This window comes from Sceloporus occidentalis, unplaced genomic scaffold, assembly GCF_023333645.1.
Source record: "Sceloporus occidentalis isolate IW3139 unplaced genomic scaffold, rSceOcc1.0.p SCAF_14, whole genome shotgun sequence".
NCBI lineage: Eukaryota > Metazoa > Chordata > Lepidosauria > Squamata > Phrynosomatidae > Sceloporus > Sceloporus occidentalis.
The window spans coordinates 4932697-4951154 of record NW_028316994.1 but is presented as its reverse complement, the minus strand read 5'-3'; the positions used below and the strand labels follow the sequence as shown (position 1 = coordinate 4951154).

General features: G+C 42.2%; 1 protein-coding gene across 7 annotated transcripts in view; it reads left to right on the top strand.

Annotated features, from left to right (window-relative positions):
* TULP2 (TUB like protein 2) overlaps positions 1–17176 on the top strand; it is a 42741-nt gene extending 25565 nt beyond the window's left edge. For 2 of the 7 annotated variants that reach the window (XM_089479914.1, XM_089479913.1), the window contains exons 9-16: positions 3320–3502; positions 5351–5484; positions 7905–8087; positions 8806–8918; positions 10482–10596; positions 13578–13676; positions 13806–13977; positions 15396–17174. In XM_089479914.1, the coding sequence (XP_089336040.1) occupies positions 3320–3502; positions 5351–5484; positions 7905–8087; positions 8806–8918; positions 10482–10596; positions 13578–13676; positions 13806–13977; positions 15396–15529 (1133 nt within the window). In that variant the 3' untranslated portion in view covers positions 15530–17174. Of the gene's footprint in view, positions 1–3319; positions 3503–5350; positions 5485–7904; positions 8088–8805; positions 8919–10481; positions 10597–13577; positions 13677–13805; positions 13978–15395 lie in introns of all 7 variants that reach the window. The other 5 variants (XM_089479916.1, XM_089479915.1, XM_089479910.1 and 2 more) reach the window with 4 other exon arrangements.
* Positions 17177–18458: the final 1282 nt, after the last annotated feature.

Below are 18458 nucleotides of genomic sequence, written 5' to 3'. Positions count from 1 at the left end.
AAGGCAAGAGGTGCCTTGGTCACTCTGAGATGCTTCTCCTACCCATCCTCTCCTTGGGCTGCCCAGGGAGAGGATCGGGGAGGAGAAGGGTCTTGGGAGGGCAAGGCACCTCCTGCCTTTGTCTCGCCAGTCTCTCCTTGGGCTGCCCAAGGAGAGATCAGGCAGGGAAAGGGAGGAGGAATGCCCATATTAGTGATTTTGACCTCGCGAGTAATCGAAACCGTGAGTCTCAAGACCATGAATATGGAGGGCCAACTGTATATCCTGCCTTTTCCCCAAATAATGGGACCCAAGACAGCTTACAACATACTTTGAAACTATACAAATTAAAAAGACAATACATACACTTCAATAAAAATATAAATTTAAAAAGTGATCTAAAAGACAATTAATGTATAAAGTTAAAAACATTAAAATTTATTAAGACTATACAAACCATAAAGCAGCACAACATATCATTAAAAGTGCATCCCATTCAGATTCCAGCAGCACAGAAAGGAGGTGTAGAATGAGAGAGGGCAAGAAGAATTACTTTCCTATTTGTCCATTACTTGCAGGACAAGCTATTGTTTGTGGGTGCAAATCTTCCTACATTCTCTTTCTATTTCAAATTGGTATGATTGTGTATGGACTTCAGCAAGGGAAAGCCACATGTGGCCCTCCCAAAATTGTTTTTGTAACCCCTCACATGTACTTGGAGTTCCTCAGATCACCTATTTTCTGGCCAAAAGCATGGGTGATTTGCATCTTCTGAAAGCCTTTCTCCAAGAAGGAGCAAGTACATGGAGATATAAACGAATGTGAATTTGTGAGCACATGCGTCAACCTCATAAATCAAATGTGCATAGGAAGTAAGACTGCTCTTAGTAGACTAAGATGTCTTGGTGTGAGTGCATGTGTCACCACATTGTATTCCTACCCCCTTCACTGTGGGCTGCCACGGCTGCAGTTGCCACCAGTTGGGTAAGGAGATGCTCTGAAACCCACCCACACCAGAGAGCCCTGCAGACTGGGAGAACAGGACAGTCCACAATAGAATGCCCCCCCTCCGCCAGTTTGGTGGCATCACTGATTTTTTTTTGTGGTACACTTCTATTGGTGGCAGGAGCACTGCTATGAGATTTTGACTGGCAGCAAAAACAACCAGGGTTTTCATACAACCTGAATGTTGTCTACCCATAATCTACAGCTTTATTATATGAGTGATGATGGCAAAGCAAGCAGCCCTTTCAAATATCAGGATTGGAGAGCTTATTTTCCTTGGAGTACAGTGGTCACCTATTGTGCTTTTCTTATTGGAAATAAAAAAGTAATAATAATAATAATAATAATAAATAAAATAATTTTTAAATTTCTTTCCCGCTTTTTGCTAGGCAATCAAAGCGGCGTACAACAAGTTAAAATACGTGCATATGTACATAATGCCCCCCTTAAAACAAGATAAAACAATGTAAGATTAAAAACTACATATTAAAATCCAAATAATCCAAATCATAATCATCATGGGCAGAGTTCAATAGATTGGAAGTCTTATCCATGGCCGAGTATTTTATTCCGGGAAGGCCTGCCGGAAGAGATCTGTCTTAATGGCTTTTTAAAAGCTCTCTAGATTGGTAATTTGATGGATCTCATCCAGCAGGCCATTCCATAAGTTGGGAGTGGCTGCAGAAAATGTCTTCTGGGAGGTCGCCATCAACCTGGTCTTTAAGGGCTGTAGTAAATTCCTCCCAGAGGACCTGAGTGTACAGGGCGGATTGTATGGAAGCAGGCTATCCCTTCGATAGGTTGGGCCCAAGCCTTGTAGGGCTTTAAAGGTGATAACCAACACCTTGTACTGTGCCCGGAAACTAATAGGCAGCCAGTGGAGTGACTTCAATATTGGTGTTATATGGTCACTCCTTGCTGTTTCTGTGATCAACCTGGCTGCCATATTCTGAACCAACTGAAGTTTCTGGACTAGGCACAAGGGTAGCCCCATGTAGAGCACATTGCAAAAATCAAGTCTTGAGGTTATCAGCGCATGTACTACAGTTTCGAGGTCATCCCGTTCCAGGAAAGGGCGCGGCTGGCGTATCAGCCGAAGCTGATAACAGGTGCTCTTGACCGTCGCTTTCACCTGTTTCCTCATCTGAAGCGACAGGTCAAGAAGCACCCCCAGACTGCAAACACACTCTTTCAAGGAGAGTGTGAGCCCCTCTAGGACTGGAGGTTGCAGCCCAATACCTAGTTTGAATGTGAATGTGTCTTAAGAATAATACAGCAAAGATACATTGCTCATTTAAGCAAAGCAGTGGAGGACGGGGAGGATTGCCATGAGTTGAGGTTGACTTGAGGGCAGCTAACAACAACAACAATTTGTTCACTCTTGCCTATAGCCATTTGTGGACAGCAGGGGTCCAAAAATAAAAATAAAACTTTTATTTATATCCCCCTTTTTGTTGTTGTTGTTGTTGTTGTAAAATAGTACAAAAAGATAAGCAAAGTCTTATTTTGACCAAGTAAGCTGTACAGAGAGGGAGAGTGCTAGTCTCGCTCCTACATTTGAAACAAAACTAAGACGGTGGAGGGTGGGGTGGGGGTGGAGAAGGAAGTAACTTTACCAGTGTTAAAATTGATCAGTCTAGGTCAGAAGGAAGGTCAGCATAGGGCACAGCAGGAAAAGGATTTTTGAGGTCAGGGTGGGGAAAGTGAGGCTCCAGCCATCCCAAAATTGTAAAAAAATATGGGAGGAGGGAACAGTCTCCAAGGTGAGTGCAGTGTGGACCCCCAGCCCATGACAACTGCCCACCTCCTAGTTTAGGAAACCTGAGGTGGTCTGAGTCAGGTGTGGGCAACTGTTAGGAGGCTCATGTTAGCTCCCCAGGAGACTGTGTAGGGCCTCAGCCCCTGCCACACACCCCTGAAAAAAATCCTTCAAAAATTCGTTTTGTTCCCAAATGCCCTCTTCAGATATAGGTGGGGGACTTTTCCCATGTTTTGGGGGTTTTTGTTGTTAACCTCAGCCATTTTAGGCCCAGGAAATGCCTCTTTTGCAACAGGAAACAATCTGGAAATCCTGTTCACTTTTGGCTTTAAAAAAATAAATATTTTTAAACCTCTGGTGCTTCCTAAGGGTCATAAAAACTGTCATGTGGGCTACATGCAGCCTGCGGCCCACATTTTGCTCACTCGTCATGCAATGAGTATTGTCATTGTCATTTACTTTCTCAGTAAAATTGCGGTTTAAAAGCCGTGTGTAGCAGTGTCCACTAAATCGGTTATGTCTACAAGAAGAGGGCAGTAACAGAACAAACTGATGTCAATTCTTTTGCCCCTTTAGTTTTCAAGAATGGCCCCAATACAGAAGATCTGGAGTCTACAGACTCAAAAGATGCCAATGATGAAAGATGTGATGTCCATACCTTCCACAGCAACTCTGAAAGTGAAGAGGAGTCATCCCAGGAGCTGTCCATATCATCCTCAGCCCTGAAGAAATCCCGAAACTGGATGCTTTCCCACAGAGGTGAGTAGTTCTTTCAGGCAGGAGAAGTCACAAATAAATCTGCTTTTTGGATTCTTTTGTGGTTTACTGCAAAGGATTTAGGGCGATGGACAAATCATTGCATAGCAAGAAGCATTTTGCTGTTCTCTGCCAGCAGCTACTTATTCAGTGCTGGATTAAATACAATCAAGACTGAGTTAGCTAGACCTTTTTTAAAGGAACCTTCTAGCTCTTATGGCTGGAAAAATAGGCTTGAAGTTAGGGGCAATGTTTGCTGAAATGTTAAAAGCCATAGAGGATGCTAAGTTGCATTTCTGTTCCATGTTCCACCACCTAGAAATGTTATGGAAATGCATAACTTTTTAGCTAGATCCGTCTAGCTAAAAAGATTGCATGTACAGCTTCCTAAATAAAGGTTAATAATAATAATAATACACAACACAGGGGTCTTTTGGTAGTGACATAATGACTGTGGAATTCCTTGCCTCAGAAAGTCAGGCTGATCCTTCTCTGCTGAGCTTTTAGCAGGAGGTTAAAATAGTAGTATTCTGCTTCAGCAGGTTTTTAAAACTAATTTTAAAACTGGCCTTTGTAATTGCTTTTTTAACCCACCCCCCACCTGTTCTTGTACATTGTTTCAGAGGCCCTGGTTGGCAGTGAAGAGATTAACAAATTGTTTTAATTAATAAGTAAATAAATTCTAGGTGGCAGGGGTTTGGTATCCTGCAAAGCCTTTTAGCTATGTGTTGAACTGTCAGAGATTGGAAAAGTTACTGTTTTGGAATACAGCTTCCAGAAACCTAGCCATGTTGACTGGTGAATTCTAGGAGCTGTAGTCCAAAAAGTAACTTGTCCAGTCTCACTACGTGCAGGCATGACACAAATATGTTTGACTGTAGCATATAGATGGTGTAGTTGTGTCCACCTTCCACTGATGAGCTCATAAGTTGGTATTCTGAATTAATGTAGGATAGTTCTTGACTTGGTTAAAATTAAGATGAGCAACTATCAAGAGTTGGGAAATTCCATTGGGCCTCATGGGATCTTGGAGGACTGTCTCTTAGTGTGCTTCCTAATTTTTAAAACTTTTTTAAAAAATCTAAAATGCCTTGGCACCCCATGTATGGTTCAGTTTTGCCATATCCTTCTCCTCTGCTCACCAAGGCCATTTTAAGCCCAAGCGAGACCTTTTTCTAACCAGAGGTAAACCAAAAGTCATCTCCCACTTTATGCTGAGCATAAAATGGCCAGAAAGGAAGCAAAAAGTGGTGAAAGTACTCCCCCTGCTGGGAAGCCTTAGGAGCCTCAAATATGTGTGTGTGTGTTGTGTGACGTCAAGTTGTTAGGTGACCCTAAGGCAAGCCTATCATTGAGTTTTCTTGGCAAGTTTTATCAGAAGGGGTTTGTCATTGCCATCCTCTGAGGCTGAGAGTGTGACTTGCCCAAGGTCACACAGTGGGTTTTCATGGCTGGGTGGGGATTTGAACTCTGCTCTCAGAATCATAGCCCAACGCTCAAACCACTACACCACACTGGCTCTCACTTCAAATACAGCACTAAGTGTAAACCAAAGACACAATGAAGGCAAGAAACGGTGGCACCTTCTTTCTGGTGACAGAATGATATGCCTTTGAACCAAGAGGGGTAGCCATATCTGAATATTTAAGACCAGACTGTTGGTTAAGTATATTCCTGAAATCATTCAGTTAAAACATTCAACTCAGTCTAGGTGTGTCTTGCCCATGGCCCATATGTCAAGAGACACAGCTGAATGGAGTTGAATGTTTTAAACAACTCTCCCCTGATTTCAGGAATTACTTGTCATCAGTTCCTCTCCCCTCACTTTGCAATTCTCCCTGCTTTTCCCAGGGTCTCTCACCAATGGAAGGAGAAGCCAGAGTGAGGATGAGGAAGATGAGGATGAAGATGAGGAGGAGGAGAAGGAAGAATTCAAAGGCGAGGAGCAAGACATCCTCGAACGGGTCATGTACATCCCCAAGGAGGTCAGCTTATCCTCTGAGATGCTAAGGCCAAAATCAAGCTTTCCTGATTATTCAGATAGCCTCCCACCATTTACCACTGGATAGAGTTTTGCTGCTTTAAATGTCAACCACTGATCTTGAGCTTGGGAAAAAATATTTTTGGAGTACAATGCCCAGCATCCCTAGTCAGCTTGACTACTTGGCATTGTAGTCTAAAAAGACCAAAAACGAATAACTGTCTGCCCTCTCCATTTGCCTACTTCAGTGCAATTCTACAGGTATCATTTTAAGACAGACTGGGCAGTCTTTAGCTCTCCCGATTTTCTTATTGGGAGAACAATAATTTTCACATCCCCATGCCTTTGGCCAAATTTTTAGGGAACGAAGTCTAAAATATTCAAAAAGCAAGAGGTTCCATGCCCCTGTTTTAAGCCATTCCAGTGCCATTTCCTTTCTTGTCACTTAGGCTTTTCCTGGCCTCCACAGAAACTGAGAAAGCCAGGAAAAGCATTGTCAGTTTCCTCAGAAAGCAAAGAAGAGTGTGGCAGGGGGAAATAGAAGAAAAAGTGCAGGAAAGTGATGGAAATTGGCATCAGTGAAACTGTCAGTTTTCCCATTCTCTTTCTGCACAAGGAAAGTTTTTTTTAATTCAAATGTTATAAACATAAAATTTCCATTCAAACTGACATCATCTTATTTCTGATATCACAGTTAAGTTGAAACATCTTCGTACATAACTTCCGTATTGTTCAACCTTTTACGTAGGATAGCTTTTCTTACACTAGCTCCCCCACCAGTTACCTTGTTCATCTCATTGCCTTGAAATTTAACTGAATATAAAAAATATATAACAAAATAATATTAACTTCTTAGTTACCCTTCATTACAATGCACAAATAAGAAACCTTAAATCAATAATAAATCTTTTTCCCATATAAATCTCCATTTTCAAATCCCTAAGGCAGAAAGTTTTAAAAGGAAAAAGTACACTCCCTTGTGTGTGTTATTCACACAGAGCCCTGGTGGCGCTGTGGTTAAATGCCTGTTCTGCAGTCACTCACTCACAAACCATAAGTTCACTACCAGTCCAAGGGCTCAAGCTTGACTCAGGCTTCCTAGGTCACTAAAATGAATGCCCAGATTGTTTTGGGCAATTAGGTTACACTTTGTAAATTGCTTAGGGAGTGCTTAAGTGCACTGATAAACAGTTTAGAAATGCACTTGCTATTTCCATTGCAACTCTGTTGAAAAACTGGTGGAATTTAAAAACAGACCAAAGTACAATTCATCTTTTTTTTTTAGCTCACTTAAAGCTAGTGGAATCTCTGAGGTTGGTGTCACCAGGTGCAGGGGGAGAACAAACTTTCCCCTAGTGAGCTGCCCTCCCAGACCACTGCAGCCTCTGCCCCCCTCCCCTGGAAAAACCTTCAGGTTTCAGCATGGCTGCAGCTGCACCAAGTCATGAAGTAGGCCCTGGTGCTCCTGGAAAGGCTTCTGGGTCCAGCATGGCTGCAGCTACTCTAGACCCTAAGAAAGCCCCCACCCAAAAGGCTTAAGGATCACGTTAGACCCCCAAAAGGCATCAGGATCTGCTGTGGCTGAAGTCATGTTGGCTTCCCCCCAGCAGCCGCTGCTATTAAGGTGGGGAGCACTGCGTCCTCTGGAGGGCCTATTTAGGTTCCTGTGTGGCTACTGGGCAAGTGGAAAAGCACCCTTTCTTGCTTATCCATAGCTGTGCCAATCCCTCCAGATGCCCTGCCCTGCCACTTGGAGTGGTCTGCAGTTCCCGCACCCCCCTAGTGATGCCACTGCTTAAAGCAGTGGTGGAAATGTGTAGCCCTCCAGGGATTATATAGCGGCAGAATTGTGACACTTCAACTGCCACGGTTTCATTTTATGGCATCCTGGGATTATAGGCGGGGGGGGGGGGCTGGCTATGCAGGTGTCCCCTTCCTCCATGTGTGTCCCTCCCAAAGCGGCACCCTTAGTGGAAGAGGACAACCATCCCAGATAGAAGGAGTGTACCTGTCTTCAGTCCCAGGTATACGATAGCTGTGCTCTCCTGCTAGAACCTCCAAATAAGCTCAAGGTCCATTTGTGGGAGAACCATTTAGGGAGGAGTATTTTGAATTTTCAGCCAGACATTCCAGCGCCTCTTCAGACTACCAGTCCCAAGATTCAATAGGATGCAACATTAGCAGTTAAAATGGAATAATTGTGCTATAATTGTGTACTATGAATGGGCCTCAATTACTGGACAGCAGCTCTTTATTTCACCCTTCCACATTGGCTATGCTGGCTAGGAGCTGATGGGAGGAACAATCCCAGAACATCTTGAGGGTCAGCTTTGCTTCAAGAAAAGATAGGGTCTCTTGCTTCAACTTTTACACCACATTTCATCACATCACAATTTCCGTTTTTTACTCTCTTCCCCTTGACAGTCTCCAAGTGGGGAATCCAGCACCCCATTGTCTGTCAAGGTGGATGACGTTGAAGAATTCATCCTGAAACCTGCTCCTCAGGGCCACATTATCCAATGTCGCATCACACGGGACAGGAAAGGAATGGACAAGGGCATCTTCCCTTTCTACTATTTGCATCTTGAGATGGAAAATGGAAAGAAGGTATCAGCAAGCAAGAACAAGTACTTTCTTTTAAAGTATAAGCATTCTGATACACTACTTATTTAAGCTTGTGTTCTGCCTTCAGATGCTACTTATAATGTAGGAGCCCTGAACATACATTGTATAGGGAGTAAGCCTTATCCAGTACTGAGAGGCTTCCTTTTCAGTAAACATATAGATTTGTACATGTCATGTGTGTTTCATGGGATGCAATCTTGCTATGGACACTTTGAAAATTTGCTTGCATTTTAAATCATGGAACACAAATCTCTCTTGAACTGAATGAAATTATGAATAATAAGGCCTATTGGGATATTCCTCTTTTGCCTGGCCTCAAAATGCTATGTAACACCTTTAAAGACTACTAGATATCCCATAATCCTTGACTGTTTTCTTTTTGACTGGGGCCTATGGGGGTTTGGGGCCTATAGGACTTTGAAGGAGAGGCAGTGTGGTGTAGTGGTGTGAGTGTTGGACTATAACTCTGGAGAACAGGATTCCAATCCTCATTCTGCCATGGAAACCTATTAGGTGATCTTGAGCTAGTCACACTCTCTTAGTCTCAGAGGAAAGCTAGCAAATTCTTCCAAGAAAACCCCATTGCTATAAGTCAGAAATTATTTGAAGGCACACAACAAGGAGTTTAAAGAATGCAGTTGATGAAAGAGGCAAGCACAAACTGGTCTTATTAACTGCTATGGTATGTCTTCTTCTTCAGCGTTTCCTCATGTCTGGGCGGAAAAGGAAAAAAAGCAAGACCTCTAACTACCTCATTTCCTTAGACCCCATTGATCTGTCACGGGACGGAGACAACTTCATTGGAAAAATCAGGTGGGTCTGTTTTCAACCCTGCTATATTCTAGAGTGGGATGGGCAATGTGAAGTCTGTAGGCCACATGTGGCCCCCAATATCCCCTAGACATTTTAAACCAGAAATGAACAGGAAGTTACTACCAGCCTCTCCTGGGCTAATAATAATAATAATAATAATAATAATAATAATAATAATAATAATAATATTTTCCTGCCTCTCCCAGATGGATCGAGGTGGGATTACAATCCGATAAAATATACAAAGCACAACAATAAAATACAATAACAGTTTACCAATAGTTTACAAAAATGGTCAAGTCACCTCACCCACAAAAATGGCAGAAATGTCTGCACATCTCCTAGAGGGCAGTTGGGGCAGTTGAGGGGGAGGGGACTGAGCTTTTCCTGGGGACATGTATCTCCATAATCTCCTGGAGGACTAATGAGGCCCCATAGTTTCCCATAGTTTCCCTAGTTCTTGCACAGGGGTGATGGCACAGGGATATAGGGCATGTGTTTTACATGCAGTGGCATTTCCCCACAAGCACAGTAGTGGAGTGGAGCAGGGATGGATTGCAGAGACTTCTTAATTCTCTCAGATGATGACATTATCTACCAGATTTCCCTGTTTCTCTTGAGTTTATAGACAATATTGGAAATATCTAGAGGGGGAAGGGATGGATTTTTCCAGGTAGGACGACCTGTTTTGAGTGATCATTTATAATGTAAAGCGGGTTGTTGTTGTTTTTGGTGATTTAGGCTACATCTGCACTGCAGAAATAATGCACTTCAACACTGCTTTAACTGCCATAGCTCAATGCTACAGAATTCAGGGATTTGTAATTTAGCCTTCTCTGTCAGAGAGCTCAGGTGCCACAACAAACTACAAATCCCAGGACTGCCTAGCACTGAGCATGTCAGTTAAAGCAGTGTCAGACTGCATTATTTCTGCAGTGTAGATGCAGACTTGGTTTTCAGGGAGCAGTTAAGATCCATTAGCTTTAGAAAAGGACTAATATTGCTGATGTTATGTGCAACTCTTAAGGCTAACCTATCACAGGGTTCTCTTGGCAAGGGTTGCCATTGCCTTCCTCTGAGCCTGAGATAGTGTGACTTGGCCAAAGTCACTCAGTGGATTTCCACAGCTGAGCAGGGATTCAAACCCTAGTCTCCAGAGTCTTAGGAGTTTATCACATGGGAGGGAATCAGCCAAATCCTGTGCAGAAATGGGATTTAAATACACAAAAGCAGGACCGTTTTCAGACACATTGAGCATTAATCCAAAATTAACCCGCACAGAAAGTGGACAAATCCCACAAAAGCGGGATCGTTTTCAGATGCATTGAGCATTAATGTGAAATTAACCTGCAGAGAAAGTGGACAAATCCTACAAAAGCAGGATCGTTTTCAGACACATCAGGGGCATTGAGCATTAATCCAACATTAACTTACACAGAAAGTAGACAAATTTGGCTGCTTTTTACTTTTGGGATTTTCCATTGTGTAGATGTTTGTGGGGTCAGGTTAAAGAAAATTCCGAAATGCCTAAAATAAGCAAATGTCTTTTACACTCATTTGTAGATCCAATGTACTGGGAACTAAGTTTACTGTGTTTGACAACGGGATCAATCCAGACAAGAAACCTTTTGTTCCAGAAACAGCCCAGTTGCGGCAAGAGCTGGTTGCCATTTGCTATGTAAGTTTGTTGTTCCCAAGCCAATTTGGGATTTGTACTCCAGTGCACCTTATGCCAATCAAGACTCATACCAAAGAGGGAAATCTAAACTTTTTCTTTATATGCTGCAGCGAAAGAGTGCCTGGGGAATCTCTTCTACAGAGCAGACATGATTAATATGGCAAACTTCCAAACATTTATGCATTTCCACACAGAAAGTAACAAAGCATTTTAATACTACAGCATATTACATCATTCATCAAAAGAATTACATTTCTTGTGCATGCACACTTGAAAAATCATGTGCATATATCCCATAGTATTCATTTATTTAATTATTTCTTTTTCATTAGCATAGTAAATCTGTACCTAGAGTTTGTGTGTTGGTATTATAATAAGATCTGAGTTACAAAAGTTCAGAGATTTTCTGAATTCTGTATGTGTTGATGAATCTTTCTTCTTACTAAACATGCTATCTCCCCCTTTCACTCTGTCTTAATGTTGTTTGCCTTCAAGTCGTTTCCAACTTATGGCAACCCTATCATAGGGTTTTCTTGGCAAATTTGCCCAGAGGAGGTTTGCTACTGCTTTCCCCTCAGGCTTAGAGCATGTGATTTGCCCAAGGTCACCCAATGAGTTTCATGAACAAGCTGGGAATCGAATCTTGGTCTCCAGAGCTGTAGTCAACACTTGAACCACTATGCAATGCTGGCTGTCTCCCTGCATCTAGCTGGCCTCATCTGCTTAGCGCATTCTTTTCAAAGGAAACTTGAGACAATCCACATTACAGAAGTAAAGCATTCTGACACTACTTTTACTGCCATGACTCAGTGTTATGGAATTCTGGAGCTCTATTACAAACTAAAAATCCCAGAATTCCATAGTATTGAGCCACGGAAGTTAAAGTAGTGTCAGAGTGCTTAATTTCTGCAGTGCGGCAGCAGCAGTCACAATCTGGGAGTTACAGGGAAAGATTCTTTTCTCCAGGGAAAAATTGATAGTACTATACTACCTAGCCCATCAAATGTAAGTCAAGGGCAGGTACTTAATAGCATCTGTATTGGTATTAGTACTAATAGCCACATTTATATTATTTTCATATTTTGATATGGAGCAGTTTAATCCCTGATGAGGGGAAAAGATGATGAGATGCTCAGAAATTAGAATTTTACCTCCTTTAAAAAGTTACTTTTTTTAGCCTGAAGCCTGAAATCAATTTGAGAGGAGGAACCATATTCCAATGGTGGGTGGGACCCAAAGTACCAGCATCTTTTAGTTTAAAACCTAATGCAAGTAAGTAAGGCTTAAGAGAAGCCTTTCAACCTTCTAGAATGAGAAAGTATACAAAAACTGGGAAACCATCCAACAATGGTGTCATGTGGAGGGAGGAGCATTTTGTTTGGAGAGCAAGGCTTGGATTTGCCCCATGTCAGAGCTAGATTATCATTAAGCAAAATAAGCAAATGCTTAAGAGAGCTGGCGAGGCATAGTGGCTTGAGTGCTGGATTACAACTCTGGAGACCTCCAGCTCAGCCATGAAACCCACTGGGTGGCCTTGGGCAAGTCATATGTCTCACAGGGGAAGGCCAAGGCAAATCCCTTTCTGAAGAAATTTGACATGAACTCCCCCCCCCCCCATAGGATTGCTTAAGTTAGAAATGACTTGAAGGCACACACAACAACAACAATTAGGACATAAAGGGAAGAGGTCACCACAGAAATTTTCCATTGCCAGATTTTCCATGGACCACATAGTGCAAAACTGCAAATGGTGAAACTGAACAGGTTCCACAAAAAGGCTCCCACAATAAATGAAAAAATTACACACGTACATATATACTGTAATAAAAACAATAATAAAATAGTAATAAAGGTTATGATATATGTTAGTTTCGGAATACAACAGAGTTAGACTCTGGTAACTGGTAAACTGCCATATGGTCCACCAAGGCTCACATAACTGTTCTTGTCTTGGTCATGTCAACTATCATGTTCAGTTGTCCAGTGAGAGCGAACATAGCAGCACTCAGTACAGTGTTGTCAGATGGAGGGGAGGGGCTTCTCCAAATTTGGAGATTTTTTTTACAGTTTATTGTTTATATTTTGAATTAAATATATACAGGGACACTAAAATCTTTTAAGTACTTAGGATTTCTGAAGGTCTTAATCTGGCCCTGTTCAGGTTCTTCATATTTAAAAAGATATTCTAACTGGCTTGCAAGTCAAATACCTCTCCTTGTGTCAGTCTGCCTGACCTTAAAAATTGTTAAGGAAGGTTCTTTGCCAAGGACTGTATGTACATTATGGCAATAAAAGGGGAATAGCCTTCTCAGGTACACCTGCCCTCCTGGTGAAATTGTAGCCAACACCAAAACTGCTGCCTCCCCGGCGCTCCAAACCTTTTTGTTGCCTGGTTATTTTAATTGTGTGATATGAGCTGGCAATTATAATTGCTGTCTTCCTGCTTAGAAAATTGTGATTATTTGATTTTGTTGTCTGTATTGTATTTTGATCATACTCTTATATGCCATTACGATGTCCACAAGGATGAAGGTGATTTTAAAAGAAAATAAATCCATTGTTCTGGCCTGAGAGAAGAGCAGCCAGGCACAGGTCCCTGGTGTCTTGACGTCAATAGCTGGTGACAGGCCTTCTCTCCATGTTCCAGCTGCCACAGCTGTGGACATTGAGGGAAAGAAGAGAAGCCAGCATCTTCTGGACTTAATCCCCTCCCACACTGCGATTCAAATTTCTTTCTATGTTGTGTCTTATTTAGATGATAAGTCTGAGAGCAGGGAAAAGTCATATTACTGATTTGTAAACTGCCCTAGAAGCCTTTTCGTCTGAAGAGTGAATTATAAATACACAATCCGCCTGTCTCTCTGTCTTTGTAGAATCAAATGAATGATAGCTATGCAAAGGAATGCTAACCTTTAACTGACAACCCAACAAGCTGAGATTTATTTATTTCTTTTTGTGTGTGTGTTCCTGCCTTCTTTCAGGAAACCAATGTTTTGGGATTCAGGGGCCCACGAAAAATGACAGTGATCATTCCTGGCATGAACTCAGATAATGAGAGGATCTGCATCCGTCCTAAAAATGTGAGTGGTTCTAGTTTACAAGGAGGTTAGAGGCCTTTCCCCCTGCCTCTCACCTCAATGCCTGCCTCAGGTGAAAGCTGCAAACATAAGGCAGCCATTTGCTTACCGTGTGCCCATCTTCACCTACAGGAACACGAGACCTTACTTATCAGATTCCGAAACCGGAACATGCAGAACCTGATCAAACTCCAGAACAAGATGCCAGCTTGGAATGAGGAGACCCAATCGTATGTGCTCAACTTCCATGGGCGTGTCACACAGGCATCTGTCAAAAATTTCCAGATCATCTCAGAAGATAACTGTGAGTAATGGTGCACAGGAATGTGAATTGGGGGGGAAGATTTTTGCAGCACTGTAATGACTGTCTGCTTTAAAGCGATTCTGTGGGGCTAACTTCTATGTAAAGAAGTCTTGCAAGTGCAGCACAAGCAATTGAAAGCACGATACAGTTGAACCTTTATGTCATGCCTTATAGCTAAGAGAGCCAGTGTGGTTTTGGACCAGGATTCTGGGGCACCAGGGTTCAAATCCCCACTTGGCCATCAAAACTTACTGTGTGACCTTGGGCAAGTCACACATTCTTCTTCTCAGAGGAAGGCAATGACAACTCCCACTGAACAAATCTGTGATACAATCCCTGTGATGCATTCACCTTAAGCTGGTCATATGTCAAAAATGATTTGAAGGCACACAATAACAACAATTTATAGTTAAAGATCTCAGAGTGGGATGAAGGAACAAAAACACTGGGTAATTTAAAACAAAATAATGTAAAACACTTTTTTTTTGCAATATACATTAATTCAGCTTAATATGGTGATCTGGGCATTGGACCAAGATTCCAAGAGACCAGGGTTGGAGTCCCCATTCAGCATGGAAACCCACTGGGTGACCTTGGTCAAATGACACTCAGCTGCAGAGGAGGGCAGTGGCAAACCTCCTCCAAATAAAACTTGTCAAGAAAACCCTATGGTAGGGTGTCATAAGTCAGATTCAGCTTGAAATCATAAAACAACAACACAGTATACATTAAAAGAGAAATCCACATGATTCTCCAATATAAGAGCCCCAGCTCTCTAAACAACGGACAAAAGATTTTAGAGTAATTAAGCAATTGTTGTTGACTGAGGCCAGCCTAAGACATTTTGCTGCCTGTAGTAAAGTGGCGAATAGTAGCCCACTGTGACCCACTCAACTCGAGACATATTCATGCCCTACCAACTTATTTTGGCACAGAAGATAGAAAATCTCACTATCATCTTTTATTGTCTCTGGTGCAAAAGCATAGTAAATAAGTAACAATTTATTCCTGCCTTTTCTTCCAAAGTCTGGTGGTAATTGGTGTCCACCTCATTTTGCCTAATGGTAGATCTGGCTCCATTTTTGGCAAATCATAATAACTGGATATATTACTTAATAGAACATGTTGTGCAAAATCTCCCGGATGCAGACATGGTCCAAATCTCATGAACCTGTATAACCTTTAAAATAAACCTTTTTTTTACCTTGTACCACATGTGAATAATTGGATAGGCAGCTAGAGAAGAATGTAAACAGAAATTAGATCTCTGCAGTACCCAAGAAGAGAAATATATCTCAGAGAATATGCTGAGCATATATTTTTTTAAGGAGAAGGGTTGGTGTGGGGCAGAAAAAAAGAGTTCGTGACTCGCTCTCTTTACTTCCTCATCTGTTTTTTTTCCCCTCTCTGGCCTCCAGCTGACTACATTGTGCTACAGTTTGGTCGCGTGGCACCCGATGTCTTCACCATGGATTACCAGTACCCACTCTGCGCACTTCAGGCATTTGCCATCTGCTTGTCCAGCTTTGATGGGAAACTTGCTTGCGAGTAGAAGGCCAATCCAACGAACTTCAGTTGTCGAAATCCCTGTGGTTTTGTTCCAGATTGCTTCCTGCTGCTTCATAAAACTGGACAATCCAATACTTTTTTAGTACTGCCTACCTTTGAACCTCTGACCTTCCCATCCCTTGTCAAGTTGGACCTCCACATGACTTGTTACTGTTAAGCTGCCATGTTTGGCTTCCTTTTGCTCTGCCTCCATTTAAGCTCTGTCAAGACAAGACAGCCTTTTGCTTTCCTAGAACCCTTGACTTCTCATCTTCCCATTTGTTTCTGCTTTTTTTCCATTTGCTCTTTGACTTTCCCCACACTCAACCTCATATGCTCAGCTGTACAACTTAATCTTTGAACTTCATGACTTTGGTTCAGGCTTGTTAGGCTCTAAAATCCCTCTTAGCCATCCTTTCAAAACAGTACCCATCTACTAAGGAAACAGACCATCTCACCCGATGTGGACCACAGCTCTGTTACTTGAAGAAACAGCAGACACCAAAAGAAGAGTCATTTCTGCCAGCTTCACAAATTCAGAACAAGAAAAGAGGCACCCATGTTGATGGGAAGTGGCAGCCATTTTAAAATACAAACGGAAGCTGCAACCCCCACCCATCTTCTTTTCTATATCAAAATTGGGTAACAGATTGGAAATAAAGTTTACCCAGAAATCAAAACAGTTGTTGGTTTGTTCTTGGGAGTAGATGGGCCTGTTACCAAAAATTTATGTTGCTGATTGACTTCATCAGTTGGGGATTCTACAAGCTTCGCTTCAGCTTACCTCTACTTTCATTTGCCCACAACAAAAGAAGGTTGCTGCTGTACAATATATCACATTTTTAGAATGTGGCTTTCAGCGTGGTGTGTATTTTCAGTGATTCCTGAATGTTTTTGGACTCTGGAGTTTATCACATGGGAGGAATTTCTCTCAATTTTGAATGAAAAAAAAAGTGGGGCCAGAACGCATTCACGTGAATTTGCTAGTGCAGCAAATTTACGTGAATGTGAATTGCATTCGAACTGACTTCCCATTGCCCGAAAATAGCATACCATTGCCCAAAATTGTGTGTGATCACCACTCATGCAATAATGTGAAACCCCATGATTGCGTTCAGACTGACTTCCCATTGCCCGAAATTGCGTGTGGTAGACTATCACGCAATAATATTAAACCCCATGATTGCATTCGGATTGCCATTGGATTATACTTCCAATTTCCCTTGTCTGATAAACTCCTGTAACTCCTAGACGTTCCAGTCAGCCTGGCCAGTAGTAAAGTATACTTGGAACTTTAATCCAAACGGCTTCTGGGGATTTAAGCTTAGTAGCCACTAGTGGAGCCACAAAATCCTGGCTTAAGTCAGGAAGAAATTATAGGTAGCAGGTCTCTGCCTTACAAAATGGCTGAGATCAATTTTACAAGGTGAAAATTGCCAATTAAAGCAGGACTGGAGAACATTTGGCCTTCCAGAGGTCCTTCGACTATAACTCCCTATAACAAGTCTTAGCCAGCCTATGATGGTGGTGGGAGTTTGAGTCTAACATCATCTGGAAAGCCAGGTGTCTCCCAGGCAGGGGCCCAGCCCAACTAAGTCATGAGTAGATCACACAAAAAGCAGTGGGACTGAGGTTTGTCACCATTAATTTGCTCATTGTTCTTAATGGGACAAACAGCAGAATCCTATCCATGCCCATGATGTTCAATGAGATTAGTTTGTTCATAAATTAGGCCAGGACCACAGCTGTCACCATAACATCTTTGTATATTTGACATCCCTTTAACCTGAGAGCAAGTCTGTCAAAGGAAAAAGCAAGGGAGTTGGATTATGTATGTCAACACTGGTGTTTGCCAGAGTAGCCCCACCTCAAGCCAATGCATATTATGCCCTTGCTTCATTTCATGATGACTACTATACTAGTTTGATCCTCATGTTTTATTGGCATATAGCAACACGTGCAGTTTAACAAGGAAGTAGGCTGACAAAATCCTCCTTGATCTTTCAGTGGCATTTGATACCATCAACCATGGTATCCTTCTGGGTTGTCTGGCTGACCTGGGACTTGGGGCATTGCTTTGCTGTGGTTCCAGTCTTTCTTGGCTGAATGTTTCCAAAGGATGGTTCAGGGGAACTATTGTTTAGCCTTTTGGTTATTAGCCTGTGTGGTTCCACAGAGTCAATATTGCAGCAATCTGGCTTTCCAGAATCATTACTGGGTCCAGAGCATGTCCAGGCTATGAACCTGAATTGTGATTCCCCTGCCCAACTGCCCAACATAATTTTATGGTACATTGGCAGGCTTTAGGCTGGGGTCTATAAAATGCCGGCTTCCGGTTACTATAGGACCACAACTCCCACTATCCCAAATAATTGCCCATGTTTGTTGGGGCTGATGGGCAATGCAGCTCAACAGCACCTGGAGGGCCACAGATTCTCCACCCTTGCTTTTCTCCTTATACAATTTGCGGGATCAAAAGCATACTTTTACTTCTCTGTCCAGCATTCATTTCTATCTAAAAAAGATCTACTTTCTGAAAATCAGAACACTGATGTATACACATGCTCCTTAAACAGGACTGAACTGCCTGAATTCTGAAATATATTCAGGTTTTTGTGGCCCTCGGGACTAGGGATCAAATAATAGTAATAATGATGATGTTTGGGGCAAGTCACCCTCTCTCAACCCTCCCTCTGAAGAAACTTGCCCAAAAATCCTATGATAAGGTTTCCTTGGGGTCACCATGTTAAAAATGACTTGGAGACACAGAACAACAAGAAGAAATGTTTTAAAGCCTCCAAATGTACTCTAGAGGGTCGGGGACATTTTTGTCATGTTTTTGATCCCGCCTCCTCCATTTTAGGTGCAGAAAAGGCCTTTTTTAAAAAAGATAAAAACTAGAATTAAACTGGAAGTGGCTTCAGCTCATGTTT